General features: G+C 47.5%; 1 protein-coding gene across 1 annotated transcript in view; it reads left to right on the top strand.

The window, feature by feature from the left end:
- BMP1 (bone morphogenetic protein 1) overlaps window positions 1–18,465 on the top strand; it is a 194,841-nt gene that overhangs the window by 92,862 nt on the left and 83,514 nt on the right. The window contains exon 2 of the mRNA XM_087706149.1: window positions 11,806–11,919. Within this exon, the coding sequence (XP_087562275.1) occupies window positions 11,806–11,919 (114 nt within the window). The remainder of the gene's footprint in view (window positions 1–11,805; window positions 11,920–18,465) is intronic.

Here is an 18,465-nt window from a genome sequence, read left to right as displayed (position 1 = left end):
TTTTAATGCATTTTCCCGCGTCCCGCACGCTTTTTTAAAAAGCACGCTTTTTTTGGCGCTCGCAGCTCCCGCCCATCAGCTGCTAGCTTGCTGGGCTGGCTCATCGTTCTGTTCTATCTGCTACCTACAAATTTAAGCCAGCCCAGCCTGCCGCTCAGTGATTTAATTGGCCAGGAGTCCAGCCAATCAGTGAGCTGGCTGGGATGGAAAATTTTCCATCCCAACCAGCTCACTGATTGGCTGGACTCCTTACCCTGAGGACTCCTGCGTGAGTCTCCATTTTCCTTTCGTCTTTTGGGGTTGCAGCTGCGCTTGTTGGTGAGTAATCTAATCTAATTCTAATGAATCTAATCAGAGAATTTTCCGCTGGCCGCGGCAGGAGGAGAGGGTGGGGGCAGCAGCAGCCACCCGCAGAGAACTTCCTCTCACTTCCGGGGCTCCCGCCGCCCGGCAGAAGCCACTGAAGCGCGTGGAAGTTCTGTGCGGGCGGCTGCCGCTGCCCCCACGCTCTCGTTCGTGCAGAGAATTAGCCTCGGCTGCTGAAGGGATCGGGCCCCCACTTTAACTTTCTCCTCCTCCTCCTCCCCTTCCGCCCTCAGCAAGAGAAACGGCAGCCGGGCTTCCGCCACGCCCCCGCACCGCCGCTATTTCTTCTTCCCCGGCCTTCCCAGTTAGCTTGCTTGAAGCTCCGAGGAGGCGGGAGGAGGGTCGCAGGAGTGGAAGTGGGGGGAGGTCTCCCTCCTCTTCCCCTTCTGCCATGAGCAGCAGCAACGGCAGCTGAGCTGGGAAAGGGGCGTTTTAGCAGACTGTGGGAGCCCTGTCAAAGCGCACCTTTCCCGCGTCGGCGGCTGTAGGGACCGCCCCGCTGCTTTCTCTTCCTCCTCCTCCTCTTCCCCTTCTGCCATGAGCAGCAGCAACGGCAGCCGAGCCGGGAAATGGGCGCTTTGGCAGGGCTGTGGGAGCCCTGTCAAAGTGCACCTTTCCCGTGTCGGCGGCTGTAGGTGTTGCAGCAGATTGTGGTTTGTAATCTACTTACGAAAGATCAGGACTTGAGACCACGAAGGAAGAGAAACAGGTTTATTGGATGCATCGAGTTCAGCGTGTTCACACACCAACATCTGAACTGCCTGGCTATGTCCAGGGCAGTGATTTTATACCTTTAATCAAACTTCGTCAATCAGAGGGCGTTTAAAGAGGCGTATTCATACAAAACGTAAAAACCCTGTTCAGAACAGGGAAGTACATCTTGGAAAACTACAAAAGCAGATATTCATACCAACAGTTTTCTGCAACTTCTCTGTACTATCTCTCCCCCCACGCCTGGCTTCCTGTGCCCCTCCTTTACAGAGTCTTGCCACACTGTCAGCCCTATTTGTAATATGAGGAAGTTAAAAGTCAACTTTGGGACTCCAGGGCACTGGAGTAAAAGGCCAAACTAAAATGAATCTATAAGGTCCATTCTATTAAGACCACCTAACCTGGCCAGCCACTGGTGGGTTTACCTGTGCAACCCATGCTGTATCATTCCCCCCTATTGAAACTTCACCCAATCCTAAGATTACTGTGTAGTTTCATAAATGGCAGGTTCCTCTCCATGAAGCATGAGCCCAATATATTTGCTCGAGCGTCCTTCTTCTGAGCATCCCACCAGGGCCAGGACCTTTTCAGTGGCCCATTTCTCCATCAAGAGGGGTGAAACCCTGGCAATTTCGGGAACCAGGAGTTAGAAGTGGAGGTTAAATCAAAACCTTTCCATTCCTGCCCTGGGACATGAGTGAGTTGCCTTATTTCTGTGGTGAGCTGCTTAATGACACGTTCAGTCTCATCAATGTGAAGGCAGCAATTAAACAAGTTGAACTTCCCACAGACCCTCCTTCCCTTGCGTGGAGGTAATCAAGAGCCAATCGATTTTGGTACACTGCAGTACAGAGTTTGCCAGTGGCACTGGAGAGGATATTCAAAGATTTATCAATCCTCTCCCCAGCCAAGTCCAATACTGCCTGCAAATGCATGATTGATTGATCATGTAAATGGGGGTGCGGTAACCCCAAGACCCATCCTCTGCCCTAGTGGCCCTCCCATAGGTGCATACGATTCTCTTTGAGCTCCACATGTCGAATTTCTCATATTCAGCCAGTTCCTTACAAGGAAAGTTAGAGAAGGCTGTGCCCACCTCCCTCTTCTGATGGATGGGGCCTACTGAGTTTTACACCAGGACCCCTAGCACCTGTCGTGATTGGATGGGCAATAGAAAGAACGAATGTTTTATCCATCCAAGAACACAGGGAGGACTTCGTAGGCCCATGTGCCACGAATCCAATACATGTTCTCCGGGGCTTCCCAAGTGCTAGATGGGGTTTTTGTGGCTTTTTTCCCTTTTGTCCTTCTGTGGATCCTGCAGGCATTGAGTGCATTCCAATGGAGAGGGGGTAATCGCCTCCCTTGTGGCCCTGGGTTCCCTTGGGGCTCCCTTTTCCTTCCCTTGGGGCTGCCCCTCCCACCCTCCTGAGGGGTCCATCTGGGATGGGGGTTCCTACCCTGTTGTAGGAGTGGCTCCAGAACCACCATTCCCTTTCCCTGTGTGTTTAGGGTGGCTATAGCTGTTCTGCTGAGGTTCTTGTCAAGTGTCCCCGCATGGCATTGATATGTTTCCAAGTAGTTGGATTGGGTTATCCAGACCTCCAGGCAACTGGCTTTAGCACTAGTGTTGCACGTTACACCTATGCGCCAGTACTTACTCAGGTCTTGTGCATCCACGCTTGACAGATTTTCATCCTCTGACTACCATTGTAGAAACCACTGATTCCCTATATCCCCAATAAGCTGACAAGTTATCTTCACTATTATGGGAATCTGGTCATAAGTTATGTCATATTCCATTTTCAGACTGAAATCAAGGGGGGCCCACTTCACCTGAGCCCTTGTCCTTTCTGGAAAGGGGTCTGGGAAGGGTCTCTGAATGGGCTTCTTCGATGGCACCTAATGGTTGAATTGTATCGTTTGTTTGGTGCCCAAGTTGTGACATTGGGGTTCATTCGACACTGCCAAAATAGTTCCCTGTCTCCTCTGAACAGGGGGATGGCCCCTCCTCCGGATGGCAATTTACTAACCAGCGTTCATTATACACAAAATGCAGTCCCTGTTCACCCTGATAAAAGCAGTCTTTGCAAAGGGGGAAAGGCCCTGAACCCATTTCTTCTAGCATTGGCTCAGAAGTTACCTGTGCAGGGGAGTCATTTATGGAGGTGAGGGGCCTAGCTTCCGTTTGTTGGGAAGTACCCTCATTATCCTCATTCCCCCCTATAGGAAAGGATGGAGCGGGGGTCCTCGTAATCATTCGGAACTTCCCACACCACCAATGGGCCTCACCCTTTGCTCTGGCCAAGATTGCCTGATAGAGATAAAGAGAGTCAATGAGAATAGAAATGAATAGGAGAAAAACCACGATCAGAACTGCCGGCATCAGGCCTCTCCTAATGCACACAGCTCGGCGTAGGCGCTAGTCAGTCTTCATGGTTGTGCCTGGGCATTGGACGGGGCGGAGTGTCCATGGTAGATGCGATACGTTGCCTGTGCGATGGGTGTCGACGGCACCTGGAGCGACACCTGCAGAGGGCGTTGGTTCTTCACCACCTGTTCGTAGAGCGACAGCCTCCCGTGTGTCCGCAGAAGAGGTGGCGTTCCTCCTGGTGTTTCCGAAACGTGAGGTATAGAGGCTTGGCAGGGTCACTGGAGGCCTTCCAGTAAGCTTTCGCAGCCAACTTCAAACGGGTCCAGTGAATCCAAGGTCTAATTTCAGTTACCTTAACAACAAGGGGAGAAAAAACAACAACAGCATACGGCCCCCACCATTTGGGGCCCAATAGTTCCTTCTACCAGTCCTTTACCCAGACTTCTTGTCCTGGGTGGAAGTTGTGGACTGGAGTTACATTTCCATGAGAACGACAAGACAGAACATATTTTTGCAATTTGTGGACTATGGCATTCAGGGCTGGCAACTGTTTGAGCTTCACCATGTCTGTAACTTGGGGTTGGGCAACACCTGTGGGCCACGCAAATTAGGAACCCTCCCATACAACAATTCAAATGGCGAGACACCCAACTCCTCGGTGAGAGTGCACCTCTTTGCCAGCAACGCCATGCTGTGGGCATCATCCGGCCATTTGAGATGGGTTTCCTGACAAATTTTGGCCAACTTATCCTCTATGGTGTGATCTGCCCTCTTGACCCTCCCACCTGAACTGGGCCTTGACGGAGGGTATTAGCAGCACATACCTGACATTGAGAGCAAACAGCAGCTGCCAGGCTAGACAAATTGTTGATATAGACCTCCCTGAGCCAAGGCTTTTTTTTTTCAAAGCCGTCTTTCCTAAGTGCAAATGCTTATGCAGGGAGGAGACAGCATCCCATGCCAACTGCTGGGAAACAAACACCTCTTTGTCCGGCAGAACCCACCACCCATCTAGTAGTTCCACCCCTATCGCTTCAGCTCGCTGGGTTCCTGAGTGACTATACGATGGGGGTTGTTCTTCCTGGGGCTGAGTGAGGCATGTGGCTTGTAAAGAAGGGGGATCCAAGGCTGCTGCTCTGGCAACTTGATCAACTTTGTTGTTTCCTCTTTCAGTTGTTGAAACCCCTTTCTGATGACACCATACATGCATAATGGCAACTTGTTTGGGGGCCCACACACTGTCCAACAAACGCATAATTTGGGGTCACATCTGATGTCCTTTCCTCCAGCTGTGATGAGGCCTTCTTCCTGTGAAGAGCTTTTTCCTAAAGCTCCATGGACTCGGACGGTCAGGAAGGCCTATTTGGAGTCTGTGCAAATGTTGACTCGTAGATCTCGTGCCAATTCCAAAGCCTTGTGAGGGCATGTAGTTCTGCCAAGTGGACACTGGTTTCTGGTGTGGCGTCCCACACATCATCAAGGGTGACTACAGCATAAGCTGCTTTTCGCACGCCCTCATGTAGAAAGCTGGTTCCATCTGTACAAAGAGTTGCATCTTTGTGTGATGGGGGTTTATCCTTCAAATCTGGGTGACTGGCATAGGTCTCTCCAATAGTTTGCAAACAATCATGAGTAATTTCAGAGTCTGTTTCAGGCCACAAGGTTGCTGGATTCAAAGCATAGATTGGACAAACTTGATGAGGGGGTTATGTGTAATAAGCCCCTGATACTTCAACATTCGTGGATTGGTAAGCCACAAATGACCTTTCTGGTCTAGGACAGCTCGAAGAGCATGGGGGGTGTAGATGGTAGGGGGGATCCCTTTGGCATCCTAGGGCGGTCATCTTCCCTTTCCCCAGGAGGTGGAGCCCAGTCCCATCGTAAAATGAATCTATAAGGTCCATTCTATTAAGACCACCTAACCTGGCCAGCCACTGGTGGGTTTACCTGTGCAACCCATGCTGTATCATAGGGACCGCCCCGCTGCTTTCTCTTCCTCCTCCTCCTCTTCCCCTTCTGCCATGAGCAGCAGCAATGGCAGCCGAGCCGGGAAATGGGCGCTTTGGCAGGGCTGTGGGAGCCCTGTCAAAGCGCACCTTTCCCGCGTCGGCGGCTGTAGGGACCGCCCCGCTGCTTTCTCTTCCTCCTCCTCCTCCTCCCCTTCTGCCATGAGCAGCAGCAACGGCAGCCGAGCCGGGAAATGGGCGCTTTGGCAGGGCTGTGGGAGCCCTGTCAAAGCGCACCTTTCCCGCGTCGGCGGCTGTAGGGACCGCCCCGCTGCTTTCTCTTCCTCCTCCTCCTCCTCCCCTTCTGCCATGAGCAGCAGCAACGGCAGCCGAGCCGGGAAATGGGCGCTTTGGCAGGGCTGTGGGAGCCCTGTCAAAGCGCACCTTTCCCGCGTCGGCGGCTGTAGGGACCGCCCCGCTGCTTTCTCTTCCTCCTCCTCCTCCTCCCCTTCTGCCATGAGCAGCAGCAACGGCAGCCGAGCCGGGAAATGGGCGCTTTGGCAGGGCTGTGGGAGCCCTGTCAAAGCGCACCTTTCCCGCGTCGGCGGCTGTAGGGACCGCCCCGCTGCTTTCTCTTCCTCCTCCTCCTCCTCCCCTTCTGCCATGAGCAGCAGCAACGGCAGCCGAGCCGGGAAATGGGCGCTTTGGCAGGGCTGTGGGAGCCCTGTCAAAGCGCACCTTTCCCGCGTCGGCGGCTGTAGGGACCGCCCCGCTGCTTTCTCTTCCTCCTCCTCCTCCTCCCCTTCTGCCATGAGCAGCAGCAACGGCAGCCGAGCCGGGAAATGGGCGCTTTGGCAGGGCTGTGGGAGCCCTGTCAAAGCGCACCTTTCCCGTGTCGGCGGCTGTAGGGACCGCCCCGCTGCTTTCTCTTCCTCCTCCTCCTCCTCCCCTTCTGCCATGAGCAGCAGCAACGGCAGCCGAGCCGGGAAATGGGCGCTTTGGCAGGGCTGTGGGAGCCCTGTCAAAGCGCACCTTTCCCGCGTCGGCGGCTGTAGGGACCGCCCCGCTGCTTTCTCTTCCTCCTCCTCCTCCTCCCCTTCTGCCATGAGCAGCAGCAACGGCAGCCGAGCCGGGAAATGGGCGCTTTGGCAGGGCTGTGGGAGCCCTGTCAAAGCGCACCTTTCCCGCGTCGGCGGCTGTAGGGACCGCCCCGCTGCTTTCTCTTCCTCCTCCTCCTCTTCCCCTTCTGCCATGAGCAGCAGCAACGGCAGCCGAGCCGGGAAATGGGCGCTTTGGCAGGGCTGTGGGAGCCCTGTCAAAGCGCACCTTTCCCGCGTCGGCGGCTGTAGGGACCGCCCCGCTGCTTTCTCTTCCTCCTCCTCCTCTTCCCCTTCTGCCATGAGCAGCAGCAACGGCAGCCGAGCCGGGAAATGGGCGCTTTGGCAGGGCTGTGGGAGCCCTGTCAAAGCGCACCTTTCCCGCGTCGGCGGCTGTAGGGACCGCCCCGCTGCTTTCTCTTCCTCCTCCTCCTCCTCCCCTTCTGCCATGAGCAGCAGCAATGGCAGCCGAGCCGGGAAATGGGCGCTTTGGCAGGGCTGTGGGAGCCCTGTCAAAGCGCACCTTTCCCGCGTCGGCGGCTGTAGGGACCGCCCCGCTGCTTTCTCTTCCTCCTCCTCCTCCTCCCCTTCTGCCATGAGCAGCAGCAATGGCAGCCGAGCCGGGAAATGGGCGCTTTGGCAGGGCTGTGGGAGCCCTGTCAAAGCGCACCTTTCCCGCGTCGGCGGCTGTAGGGACCGCCCCGCTGCTTTCTCTTCCTCCTCCTCCTCCTCCCCTTCTGCCATGAGCAGCAGCAACGGCAGCCGAGCCGGGAAATGGGCGCTTTTGAAGGGCTTCCGCCGCGCCCCCAAGGACCGCTGACCTCGCGCCTCCGTTTCTTCTTCTTTCCCAGCCTTCCCAGTTAGCTTGCTTGAAGCTCCGAGGAGGCGGGAGGAGGTCGCAGGAGTGGAAGTGGGGGGAGGTCTTCCCAGCCGGGAAGAGCTGAGAGGCTGCCGGCCCCTTTTGCAGGAAAGTTAACTTTTCTTGGTGAAATCCTGCCCCCCCCCCCGCGTGGGTGAGTGGTAGGCTGTCCTCTTCCCGCAAGCAAGCCGCCCGGAGTTACCTGTGTGTGAGGTGGGCTGCCCTATGCATTTGCGTGTGTGCGCTGGAAAGAGAGTGAAAAAGAGAGGGAGAAATAATTATATTAATTAGATAGATCAGTCTTTCTCCACCTTGGAGACTTGAAAGTGTGTGGACTTCAACTCCCAGAAAGGGAGTTGGGAGAAAGGGAGAAAGGAGGAGAGAATGAAAGGATGATGGAAAGAAGAAAGAGGTAAGGAGAGGAGGATGGAAAAGAGAGAAAGAGGAGGAGAGAGGGTAGAAAGGGGAAGAGGAAGAGCAGGAGTAGGAGAAAGGTAAGGGAAGAAGGAAGGGAAAGGAGAGCAGGAAGGAAGAAAGTAGAGAAGGGAGGAAGGGAGAAAAGAAAGGGAAAATAAGGTGGTGTTATAACAGGAGGAAGGGATGGTAAACAAAGCAACCCAAACTGTATATTATAACCTATTAAATGAAATAATAAATGTATAAGAATGATAAATGTTAAAACACTTGTAACCAAATGACATGCTATATGTGATGATGGGTTTTTTTCTTTTTGTTTTGTTTTTATTGTTGTGGGTATGTGTCGTCTATGTAACAAAAAAAAAATAAAAAAAAGTTGATAGGCAAGAGGAAGGAGGAAGGAAGGAAAAAAGAAAAAGAGGGAGAGAGGAAAGAAGAAAAGATGGAACTAGAAAGCAAAGAAGGGAGGGAGGGAGGAAAGGGTAAGACAGGGAAAGAGTAGAAAGACAGAGAAGGTGAAGGTAGATAGGCAGAAGGAAGGAAGAAGGAAGAAATAGGAAAGGAGGGAAGAAGGAAGGAACAGAAGCGAAGAAATGGAAAGAGCAGAAAGACAGAGAAGGTAGATAGGCAAAAGAAATGAAGCTGAAAGAATGGAAGGAGGAAGGAAGAGAAAAAAAGAGGAAGGGAGTGAGTGAGGAAAGAAGAGAGGATGGAAGGAGAAAGGAAGGAAGAGAGGGAAAGAGCAGAAGACAGATAAGGTGAAGGTAGATCAGCAAGAGGAATGAAGGAAGAAGTGAGGAGTCTCGAGGAGGGGGAAAACATTTAGTGACCAAAGTTACAATGGCATTGAAAAAAGTGACTGATGACCATTTTTCACACTTAGCGACCATTTTCACACTTAGCGACCGTTGTGGCATCCTCATGGTTACGCGATCAAAATGTTGATGTTTGGCAACAGATTCGTATTTCTGATGATAGTTTGAAATGGTGACAGTATAAATTATTGCTGGTGTAATACTTAACAATGGTTTTTAAGGATTTCTTTTATTTATAGAATACCTTTTTTATTATTTTGGGGGGATTTTTACTTTTAAATTGTTTATAAAATGTATTTACTACAAGAAATGTTCCTTTTTGCAAATGTGATCTTTGCAAATCTTTGTGATGCAATATGTTCAGACCAGGTTTATGTGTCTCAAAGTGGCTGCTATTCTATGGGCAGGCCAGGTTGGTGCAAGGCAGCTTTGCCAGATTTGGTGTGTTTCACCCTCATTGAATTTTATATCGTATAAAGAATGGAAGGAGGAAGGAAGAGAAAAAAGGAGGAAGGGAGTGAGTGAGGAAAGAAGAGGATGGAAGGAGGGAGGAAGGAAGGAAGAGAGGGAAAGAGCAGAAGACAGATAAGGTGAAGGTAGATCAGCAAGAGGAATGAAGGAAGAAGTGAGGAGTCTCGAGGAGGGGGAAAACATTTAGTGACCAAAGTTACAATGGCATTGAAAAAAGTGACTGATGACCATTTTTCACACTTAGCGACCGTTGCGACCATTTTTCACACTTAGCGACCGTTGCGACCATTTTTCACACTTAGCGACCGTTGCAGCATCCTCATGGTCACGTGATCAAAATTTTGTTTGGCAACAGATTCGTATTTATGCTGGTTTCAGTGTCCTGGGGTGACCTTTTGACAAAAAAAAATTTTTTTTAATCAAGCCCCCCCCCCCCCCCCCCCCCCCCCGGTAAAGGGTGTCCCTCTTTTCCAATCTGAAAATCTGGTCACCTTATTTTTAGGCCATTTTCAAGCCATTTTCAGGGCCATTTTTGGCCTAAAAAATGGCCTGGAAAATGGCCCCCAAAACAGCTGTTTTTCAGGTGGTTTTCTAGTGCTCCAGCACCCATGAAGACCAGCTGGTCGGTGTGCATGTGCGTGCCAAAAACCGGAAGAGCAGCTGGCCATAATGCGCCTGCCCACAGAGAGGACTCTACATGCCACCTCTGGCACACATGCCATAGGTTCGTCATCATGGACCTAGATGGTATCATACAGGACAAATAACTTTGGAGAATGAATTGGGGCAATGATTGAATTCTTGTCCCTAACACCAAGAGGCAGTTTGGTGTAGTGCTTAAAGTACTGGATTAGAAAATGGGAGACTGTCAGTTCTATCCTTCCTTAAGTGGAAAAAAAACCAGCTGGAGGAGTTGGGCCACCTTGATTCAGTATCTCTTTAACATTATATCTAAAAATATTTTTTTAAATGTAGGGTTGGCCATGGATATCTCTTTGCCTTCTCTGGTTGAAGAGGAATTCTTAGCTCCTCCTCCTTCTATCTTCTATCTCTATCTTCTTCTTCTTCTTTCTTTCTTCTATATATATATATAAATGGCTGTGTGTGTATGTGTGTGTGTGTGTGTGTTCCAACATAACTCTGGAATGCCTTGAGCAACTTCAACCAAACTTGGTACACAGAGGACTTACTCTCTGGAAACAAATACTGTGGGGGTAAGACACCCCTAACCCCACTCGGGTATGTGTGTGTGTTCTGTTAAGATACAGCCTGTTGTGCCTTAATTTGGATTCTACCATACTGCCGTAAAATGGATTCTACTGTACAGCGCAGTGGAGTTGCCATGGTAATGGCACAGTACTCCACAAGGGGGGCTCCCTCTGGCAAGGGGGAAAATCCAACATTTGAAATTATGTTTGGTCTGGACATTTTCCCCCTATAAATCAATATCTAGGCAATGCCAGGTTATTGGCTAGTTGTTCATAAAACATTGAATTTCTTTTTTTGTGTCAGTTGAGTCATTTCTTTGAAGTCCTTCTTTAAAGACACTTTTTACTGCTTTAATATGGGGTGGGTGGGGAATGTAAATATACAAAAGCACATCAAGTTCCAAAGAGAAAATCCTCCAGATCAGTGTTTCTCAACCTTGGCAACTTGAAGATGTCCGGACTTCAACTCCCAGAATTCCCCAGCCAGCATTCGCTGGCTGGGGAATTCTGGGAGTTGAAGTCCGGACATCTTCAAGTTGCCAAGGTTAAGAAACACTGCTCCAGATTCATTCTTATGCAACCCTTAAGCCCCCACCCCCAGCACAAATTTACAGATGCTTAAGAGTAAATTGGATTTAAAAGGGGGTCTTTAAATGCCTTCTTTGTGCCCCAATCTGTGCAGTTTGACGAATGATAATGCATACGTTGTACTGTAAAGATTGTACTTTCTACTGTACTTGAATATGTCAGTTAGAGTTAAGGAAAATGGATATAAAGTGATATGGAGATGCTACCTAAGACCAAGTAAATTAAATCAAATGGGTGGTAAATATACAAATATTTGTTGGAGGTGCAAGAAAGAGGATGGAACATACAAACATATGTGGTGGAATTGTGACAGTGCACAAAAAATATGGATGTTTAAGAAAAATTAGAGTACTGTTGAATGTAAATTTAGACATGTCACCAAGGATTGCATTATTGTTGCTGGGGATATAAATGAAACCAAAAAGGAATTGATTGTAAATTTGATGATGGGAGCTAGATTAGTGATAGCTAAATATTGGGGACGAAATTGGGATATTCAAAGAAATGAGTGGTATAATGAAATTTGGAGTATGGCAACACATGATAAATTAACAATGGAAATTAAACTTTAAAAAGGGATGATTAAAGTAAATAATTAGGATGAAATATGGGGGGATTTTATAAAATCAGGGTTGGTGAAAGGCAAAGGGAATAAACCTACTCAAGAATATATGTTGTTTTGGAGGGGATGAAGGCACAGTTGGAATATACTGTATATCTTTTAGTTGTTATTGACGATGAAATATAAGGTGGGGGGAAACAGGGTCTCGGGGAGAGTGTACTGTAATATGTTTTTTCCCTTTTTCTTCTGTCTTTCTTTTTTTGTATTCAGTTGTATATATACTGTTTGTATTATTTGTGTCTAAAAATAAGACTAATTTTTTAAAAAAGACTGCTCTCTAAATCCATTCAGTTTGAAAATGTAAGTCCCTTTTTCTCCTTCTGTTTTCCAGCTGCCTTTATAGGAGATATCGCCTTGGATGAAGAGGACCTGAAGATGTTCCAGGTGGACAGAATTGTGGACCTCACACGGCATAAAATTGAAAGAACTGCTACAAATACTTCAGGTAGGGCTGCTAACCTTCCCAATGTTAGAGATGAAGATACAGGTAGTCCTTGAGTCATGAGCAAAATTGAGCCCAAATTTTCTGCTGTTAGGTGAGACATTTGTTAAGTGAGTTTTGCCCCGTTTTGCGACCTTTCTTGCCACAGTTGTTAAGTGAATCACTGCAGTTGTTAAGTGAGCAACATGGCTGTTAAGGGAATCTGGCTTCCCCATTGACCTTGATTGTCAAAAGGTCAAAAGAAGATCACATGACCCCGGGACACTGCAACCATCATAAATACGAGTCAGTTCGTACGTGTGAAAACCAGTCATAAGTCACATTTTTCAACGCTGTTGTCACTTTGTGGGAGCTTCATCCCTGGAGGCTTTCAAGAAGAGACTGGACTGCCATCTGTCAGAAATGATGTAGGATTTCCTGCTTGGGTGGGAGTTTGGACTAGAAGACCTACAATGTCCCTTCCAACTCTGCTAATCTGTTAATCTTAATAGCATCTATTAATTTTAAAACCAAGTCTGTGTACAGTAAATCTACAGGCTGTTTGCTTTTCTAGTAGAAATGAAGTTATGTTAACATTTGCCTCTCTCACCACCCATAAATCCCTTTAATTGAGTTGTCGATAAAATTAACTTTTACATTTATTCTTCGCTGCCAACCACAACTTGCATTATTAAGACTTCAGTCCCAGACTTAATAATTTAAAACAGTTGCTGAACATTGTGGAATGGCTACCCAATTAAAATATGTAGGACTACGCTAGTGTTTGTATTTATTTATTTATTTTATTTATTTATTTATTAGACTTCTATACCGCTTAATAGGGCTTTCAGCCCTCTCTAAGCGGTTTACAATTTTTTTTTAGCAAATTGAGTCAGCAACTTGCCCCCACAGTCTGGGTCCTCATTTCACCCACCTCGGAAGGATGGAAGGCTGAGTCGACCTTGAGCCGGTGAGATTTGAACCGCTGAACTGCAGATCACAGTCAGCTGGAGTGGCCTGCAGTACTGCATCCTAACCACTGTGCCACCTCGGCTCATTAAGAGTTTTAAGAGTTTGTTTATGGTACTTCTAGACTAGGGGTGTCAAACTAAAAGCCTGTGGGCTGGATTTGGCCTGTGGGATGCTTAGATCTGGCCTGTGGTGCTGTGGCCCACCAGCGGCCAGTGGACCTGGCGGCAGACTCAGACAGTGAGGAAGTTGGGGAGCAACATGGGCCAGTCCTGGGGTCTGGGGAAGGCTCTGATGAGGGCTCTCCATCGGTGGCAGAGATAGAGCCAGGGCGGTCCGACAGTTATCAGCTACCTTCAGAGTCGGATATAAGTGGGGCAGAAGAACAGGTGGAGCCTGTTCCTGATGTGCGCATGCGCAGAGCTGTCAGGAGAAGGGAGCAATTAAGGAACAGCAATCGACTCAGGACGCTGAATGGCCCCTCCCATAGGGAATAAATAGGAAATAATATTAGCCAAATAAAAAGGATTTTTTTCGGGACAAGGAGTCTGTTTCGTGATTTGGTGAAGCCTAGGTCAGAATACTTGAGGTGTATTCTTATAAACTGGCCCGTGGTGCCTCTGCCAGTGAAAACAGAGCTGAGCGCAGCCCTCCCAAGCTCACTTTTAGGCTGCAACCGCCTCTTGCAGCCCTCTGCCAGTGAAAATGGAGCTTGGGAGGGCCACACAAACACCGTTTTTGCTGGCAGAGCACTCGGGCCACTATAGGCGCCCCTGACACAAGTGAGTGACGTCGGGCTGGCCACATCCCCTGGCCACGCCCACCCACCCCCCTGAGGTCAAACACAACCCTGATGTGGCCCTCAATGAAATTAAGTTTGACACCCTTGTTCTAGACAATCAGTTTTTCCATCTCCTAAAATTTAATGTCGAATTCCATATTGAACAGAGCCGGGACCAACTATTTTATTAAAGTATCAGCTTTTTTTCAACATCTACAGCACCTGCAGAGAAGGTACCTTTTCTTGGTTCATACTGGACAGAGATGGTCCAATCCATCTGCCTCAGTTATTGGCAAGCAACACCAAAAAGACAAATGTGTTACTTCCTTAAGAAAGGGCGAACATAGTCAGCCACAAGGGTCCCACCTCTTCACCATTGTGACACTGTTTGTCTCCCGTATTCTATTTGCCACATTCAGGCTGCCCAATTAAAGACCCCTTTTGTGGATTGCCGTTGTTGTGGCCCGCCAGCGGCCACCAGAGCTGGCAGCAGATTTGGACAGTGAGGAGGTTGGGGAGGAACATGGGCCAGTTCTGGAGCCTGGGGAAGGCTCTGATGAGGGCTCTGTGTCGGAGGCAGAGAGGGTGCCAGAGCCGTATGCCAGTTATCAGCTGCCTTCAGAGTCAGACATCAGTGAGACAGACAAACAGTTGGAGCCTGTTCCCAGTGTGCACATGTGCAGAGTTGCCAGACGAAGGGAACAGCTAAAGAACAGGGGAGAACTTGGGAGTAAAGCCACAGGTGGATGATGAATGGCCCTTCTCAGAGGAAATAAAAGAGAAGCAAAAGGGGAGTGGAGTTTGCAGGAGACCATGAGTTCGCTTCATTGGTTCATGACTCTCCGACTCCTTGCCAGGTTTTGCAGAGATCGGCATGGCAGCTCTCCAAGCCAGATAAGGTCTGTGATTGTAAATCCTCCCTTGAAAGACTTTGCTGGATGGGAATGAGCAGAATTCACAGTCAATGAATAAAAGGGGGTTTTGTCGGTACCAGGAGTTTACTTCATGCTCTTGGGAAGCCTCGGTCAGAACAGTTTGCCTCTTGAAAAAGCACCTTTGGTTCTCTGCCTTTAGATAACTTTGGACTTGTTTAGCTTTTTGTAAGCAGGGATTATAGCTGCCTCAGTCTTCATATAATAAAAAGGACTGAAAACTTTTTTCTAGAAGAATGCAAAGCTCCTAGGGAGATATAATAGATTTGGATAAGGCACTTCTAAATCATCCTTACCCTTCAATGTAAATCCTCGACTTACAAAAGTTCGTTTAGAGATCGTTCAAAGTTACAACAACACTGAACTTGTGATCGTTTTTCACAGTTACGACATTCGCAGTGTCCCCATGATCAAATTCAGACGCTTGCCAATTGGTTCATATTTATGACCGTTGCTGTATCCCAAAATCGTCTGGACCTTCTGATGAGGGAAGCCAGATTCACTTAACAACCAGGCTACTAACTTATCAACTGCAGCGATTCACTTAATAACTGTGGCAAGAAAGCTCAAAACCCGGGGGCAAAGCTCACCATAAATGTTTCACTTAACAACAGACATGTTGGAGTCAATTGGGGTCGTATGTCGAGGACTACCTTTTGCAGAGAAGGCCTTTCCCGGGGGCTTAACCAAAGATGACGAAAGAGATGGGAAAAGTCACTGCAGGAACAACAAACAGAGTGTGAAAGCAGAGTGTTGCATCCATCATGTTGCTGTGAACAGAAAATCAGACATTTGCCATACTACTGTTAGCTCAGCTGCTGTTCCTGCTGAGATTTGAAAGCGGGGCGCAGTTACCCTGGCACACGTCCACTGATAACATTGGCAGGATCCTGGGTCACCAGGAAAAAAAAGACAAAAGTAGCAAAGATACCGACCATCTTTGAGGAGGGGCAAGTGAGCGGCTGTGGGGTTTTTTAAAGTAGAATTTAGGACAATTATGTGAAGGATTTTTTCCCGACTCAAGAAATCTCCCTGCCATTGACATTTGCCCAACTGTAGAGTAATGTCAGCAAGAAAAATATATACCCTATTTTTTTGACTATATGATGCACTTTTTTGTCTCCCAAAAGGGGGTGAAAATAGTCATGTATCTTATAGACTGAAAAATATGGTATATAATGACCCGCCAGCCATTTTTTGGCCTCTGCACGTCCCTTTTTCAGGCCTTTTTTCCGGCCCATTTTGGAGGCTTTTCTTGGTCTGTTTTTGAGGCTTTTCTTGGGCCCCAAAAGCATGAAAAGCCTCAAAAATGGGCCAAAAAAAGGCTTGAAAATGGGTAGAAAAAAGGCTGGAAAAGGGCCAAAAAAAGGCCACAAAAAGGGCTGAAAATGAGGCGCACATGTGTCAAAAACCGTTTTTGTTATTGTTTCCCTCTTCTAAATTTAGGTGCGTCTTATAGTCAGGTGCATTTTATCATTCAAAAAATAAGGGAAGGGTCAAGAAAAGCCCCCCAAACAGGCAAGAAAAGCCCCCAAAATGAGCCAAAAAGCCCTCAAAATGGGCCAAAAAGCTCAAAAATGGGTAGAAAAAAGTCTGGAAAGAGGCTGAAAAAGGGCCCTAAAAAGGGCTGAAAATGAGGCTCACAAAGGTCAAAACCCATTTTTGTTGTTGTTTTCCTAAATTTAGGTGCGTCTTATAGTCAGGTACATCTTATAATCCGGTATGGGCACTTTGGGGTCCTTCTTGACTCCTGGCAACCCCCTGGACCAATCCCCAAGCGTTTGACTTTTGTTTAACAATATTTTATTCAATTTTTCAATTTTCACATTCCATTTGCAATCATTTATACACAGGGTATTTACTATAAGCAAAGAAGAAAAAAAAAGAAAAAAGGAATAAAACGAACAAATAAAAAGGAAACACAACTCATCATTCACAACCCCACCTAACCCTTGCATCCTCCATACACCCCATCTACCCCCTCCAACTTTCCTTTCTCCCTCTAACACTCCGCTCCTACTTCCCTTTCCCCTCAAACCTTCCTTCTCCCCTTACTCCCCAGACACCCTCCTTACATACTCCTTACATTCCCCTTACTCCTTCCTTACTCCTCCCTCTTCCTTCCCTCTACCTCCCTCCTTGGTGTATGCCTTTATTCGAGTGTTGTTTGATCTAATAAAAGTAAAGTGAACCAAGGAAAAAATAATAATAATAATAATAATAATAATTAAAAAAAAAAAGAACCACCGTATATAAATACATTCTTGTTCTTATTAAGACTATGTTAACACCCCCCCACCCCACCCCCCACAATCCCCATCCCTAATCCTCCCGGCTTCCCAGGGCCCACACCTGGCACTACCTTCTATCTAAAATATCTTGTATACATATGGATTGAAAAATAAAAGTAATATATCAAAAGAAAAAGAAAAGCAGAGAAAGAAAAAAAAAGGAAAAAAAGAAAAGAGAAAAGAGAAAAAAGAAAAAAAGAAACCACTCTTTGTGTTGATCTCAGCCCCCCATCTTTATCTATGCTTAAATAGTATAAATCATTCTATCTATATTTTATTCTCGTCTCTTACTTCTTTGCTATTTACCCCGATCTTCTGTAGACTCTCCCGTTCCCTTCCTAAACCTCATGATCCCTTCCAATAAGATTTAAGCAGCATGGTTCATGCCATATATTCAAATATAACTTTACAGACTTTTGGTTGCATGATCCTGGGGAGCCTGCAACAATCATGTGAAAAATCATCATAAGACCCATTTTTCAGAGCCATTGTAACTTCAAACAGTCCCTAAACAAACTGTTGGAAGTTCGAGGACCCTCTGTGACCCAAAAGATAAAAAGTGAGATGATTTCTCAGCCTGGTCTTGCAGGATGACCTCTGAGTTCTCCTCCCCCAGGAGATCCCCTTAAATGAGGCTACTAGTTGACTCTTCAAAGTTACAACGGCAATGAAAAAAGTGACTTATGACCCTTTTTCACAGTTACAACCTTTGAGGAATCCCTGAGATCATGTTATCAAAATTTAGATGCTTGGCAACTGGTTCATACTTATGTCCCAAAGGTCATATGATCCCTTTTTTTGAACTTCCGATATGCAAAGTCAGTGGGGAAAGCAGATTCACTTAACAACTGGGCTAGTAACTTACCAACTGCGGTGATTCACTTGACAACTGAGGCAAGAAAGGTCATAAAATGAAGCAAAACTCTCTTTAACAAATATCTCATTTAACAACAGAAATGTTGGGCTCGGTTGTGGTCGTAAGGGACTACTTGTATTTGCTAATTTCATAAGAGCAGACAGGTCTTCCCATTTCAGTTACATCCAGACAACCAATTCAAATCTATCTCCCATCTTCTGGTTTTCCAAACCTTACTATCAGAAGTAAAGGTAAAGGTTCCCCTCGCACATATGCGCTAGACATTCCCGACTCTAGGGGGCGGTGCTCATTTGTGTTTCAAAACCAAAGAGCCAGCACTGTCCGAAGACGTCTCTGTGGTCATGTGGCCGGCATGACTAAACACCAAAGGTGTACGGAATGCTGTTCCCTTCCCACCAAAGGTGGTTCCTATTTTTCTACTTGCATTTTTTACATGCTTTTGAACTGCTAGGTTGACAGAAGCTGGGAAACGTAACGGGAGCTCACTCCATTATGCGGCACTAGGGATTCGAATTGCCGACCTTTCTGATCGACAAGTTCAGCGTCTTAGCCACTGAGCCACCGCATCCCAGAACAAATACTTAAATTCTTTTAAACTGGTTTTGAGCCTGCAGAACAAAACTCTTAACTGTATCTTTGGTTAAATAAGCCAATTATGATTTGTGCAAGTTGGGGGTTAACCAATCTGCCTAGCCTAAGACATCCAATTTACTGTCTATC

The sequence above is a fragment of the Thamnophis sirtalis genome, unplaced genomic scaffold, assembly GCF_051295495.1.
Source record: "Thamnophis sirtalis isolate CommonGarterSnake01/CBP01778 unplaced genomic scaffold, rThaSir2_p1.2 scaffold_2, whole genome shotgun sequence".
Classification (NCBI taxonomy): Eukaryota; Metazoa; Chordata; class Lepidosauria; order Squamata; family Natricidae; genus Thamnophis; species Thamnophis sirtalis.
Note: the sequence above shows the minus strand (reverse complement) of the source record. Positions and strands in the feature narration are given on the sequence as shown.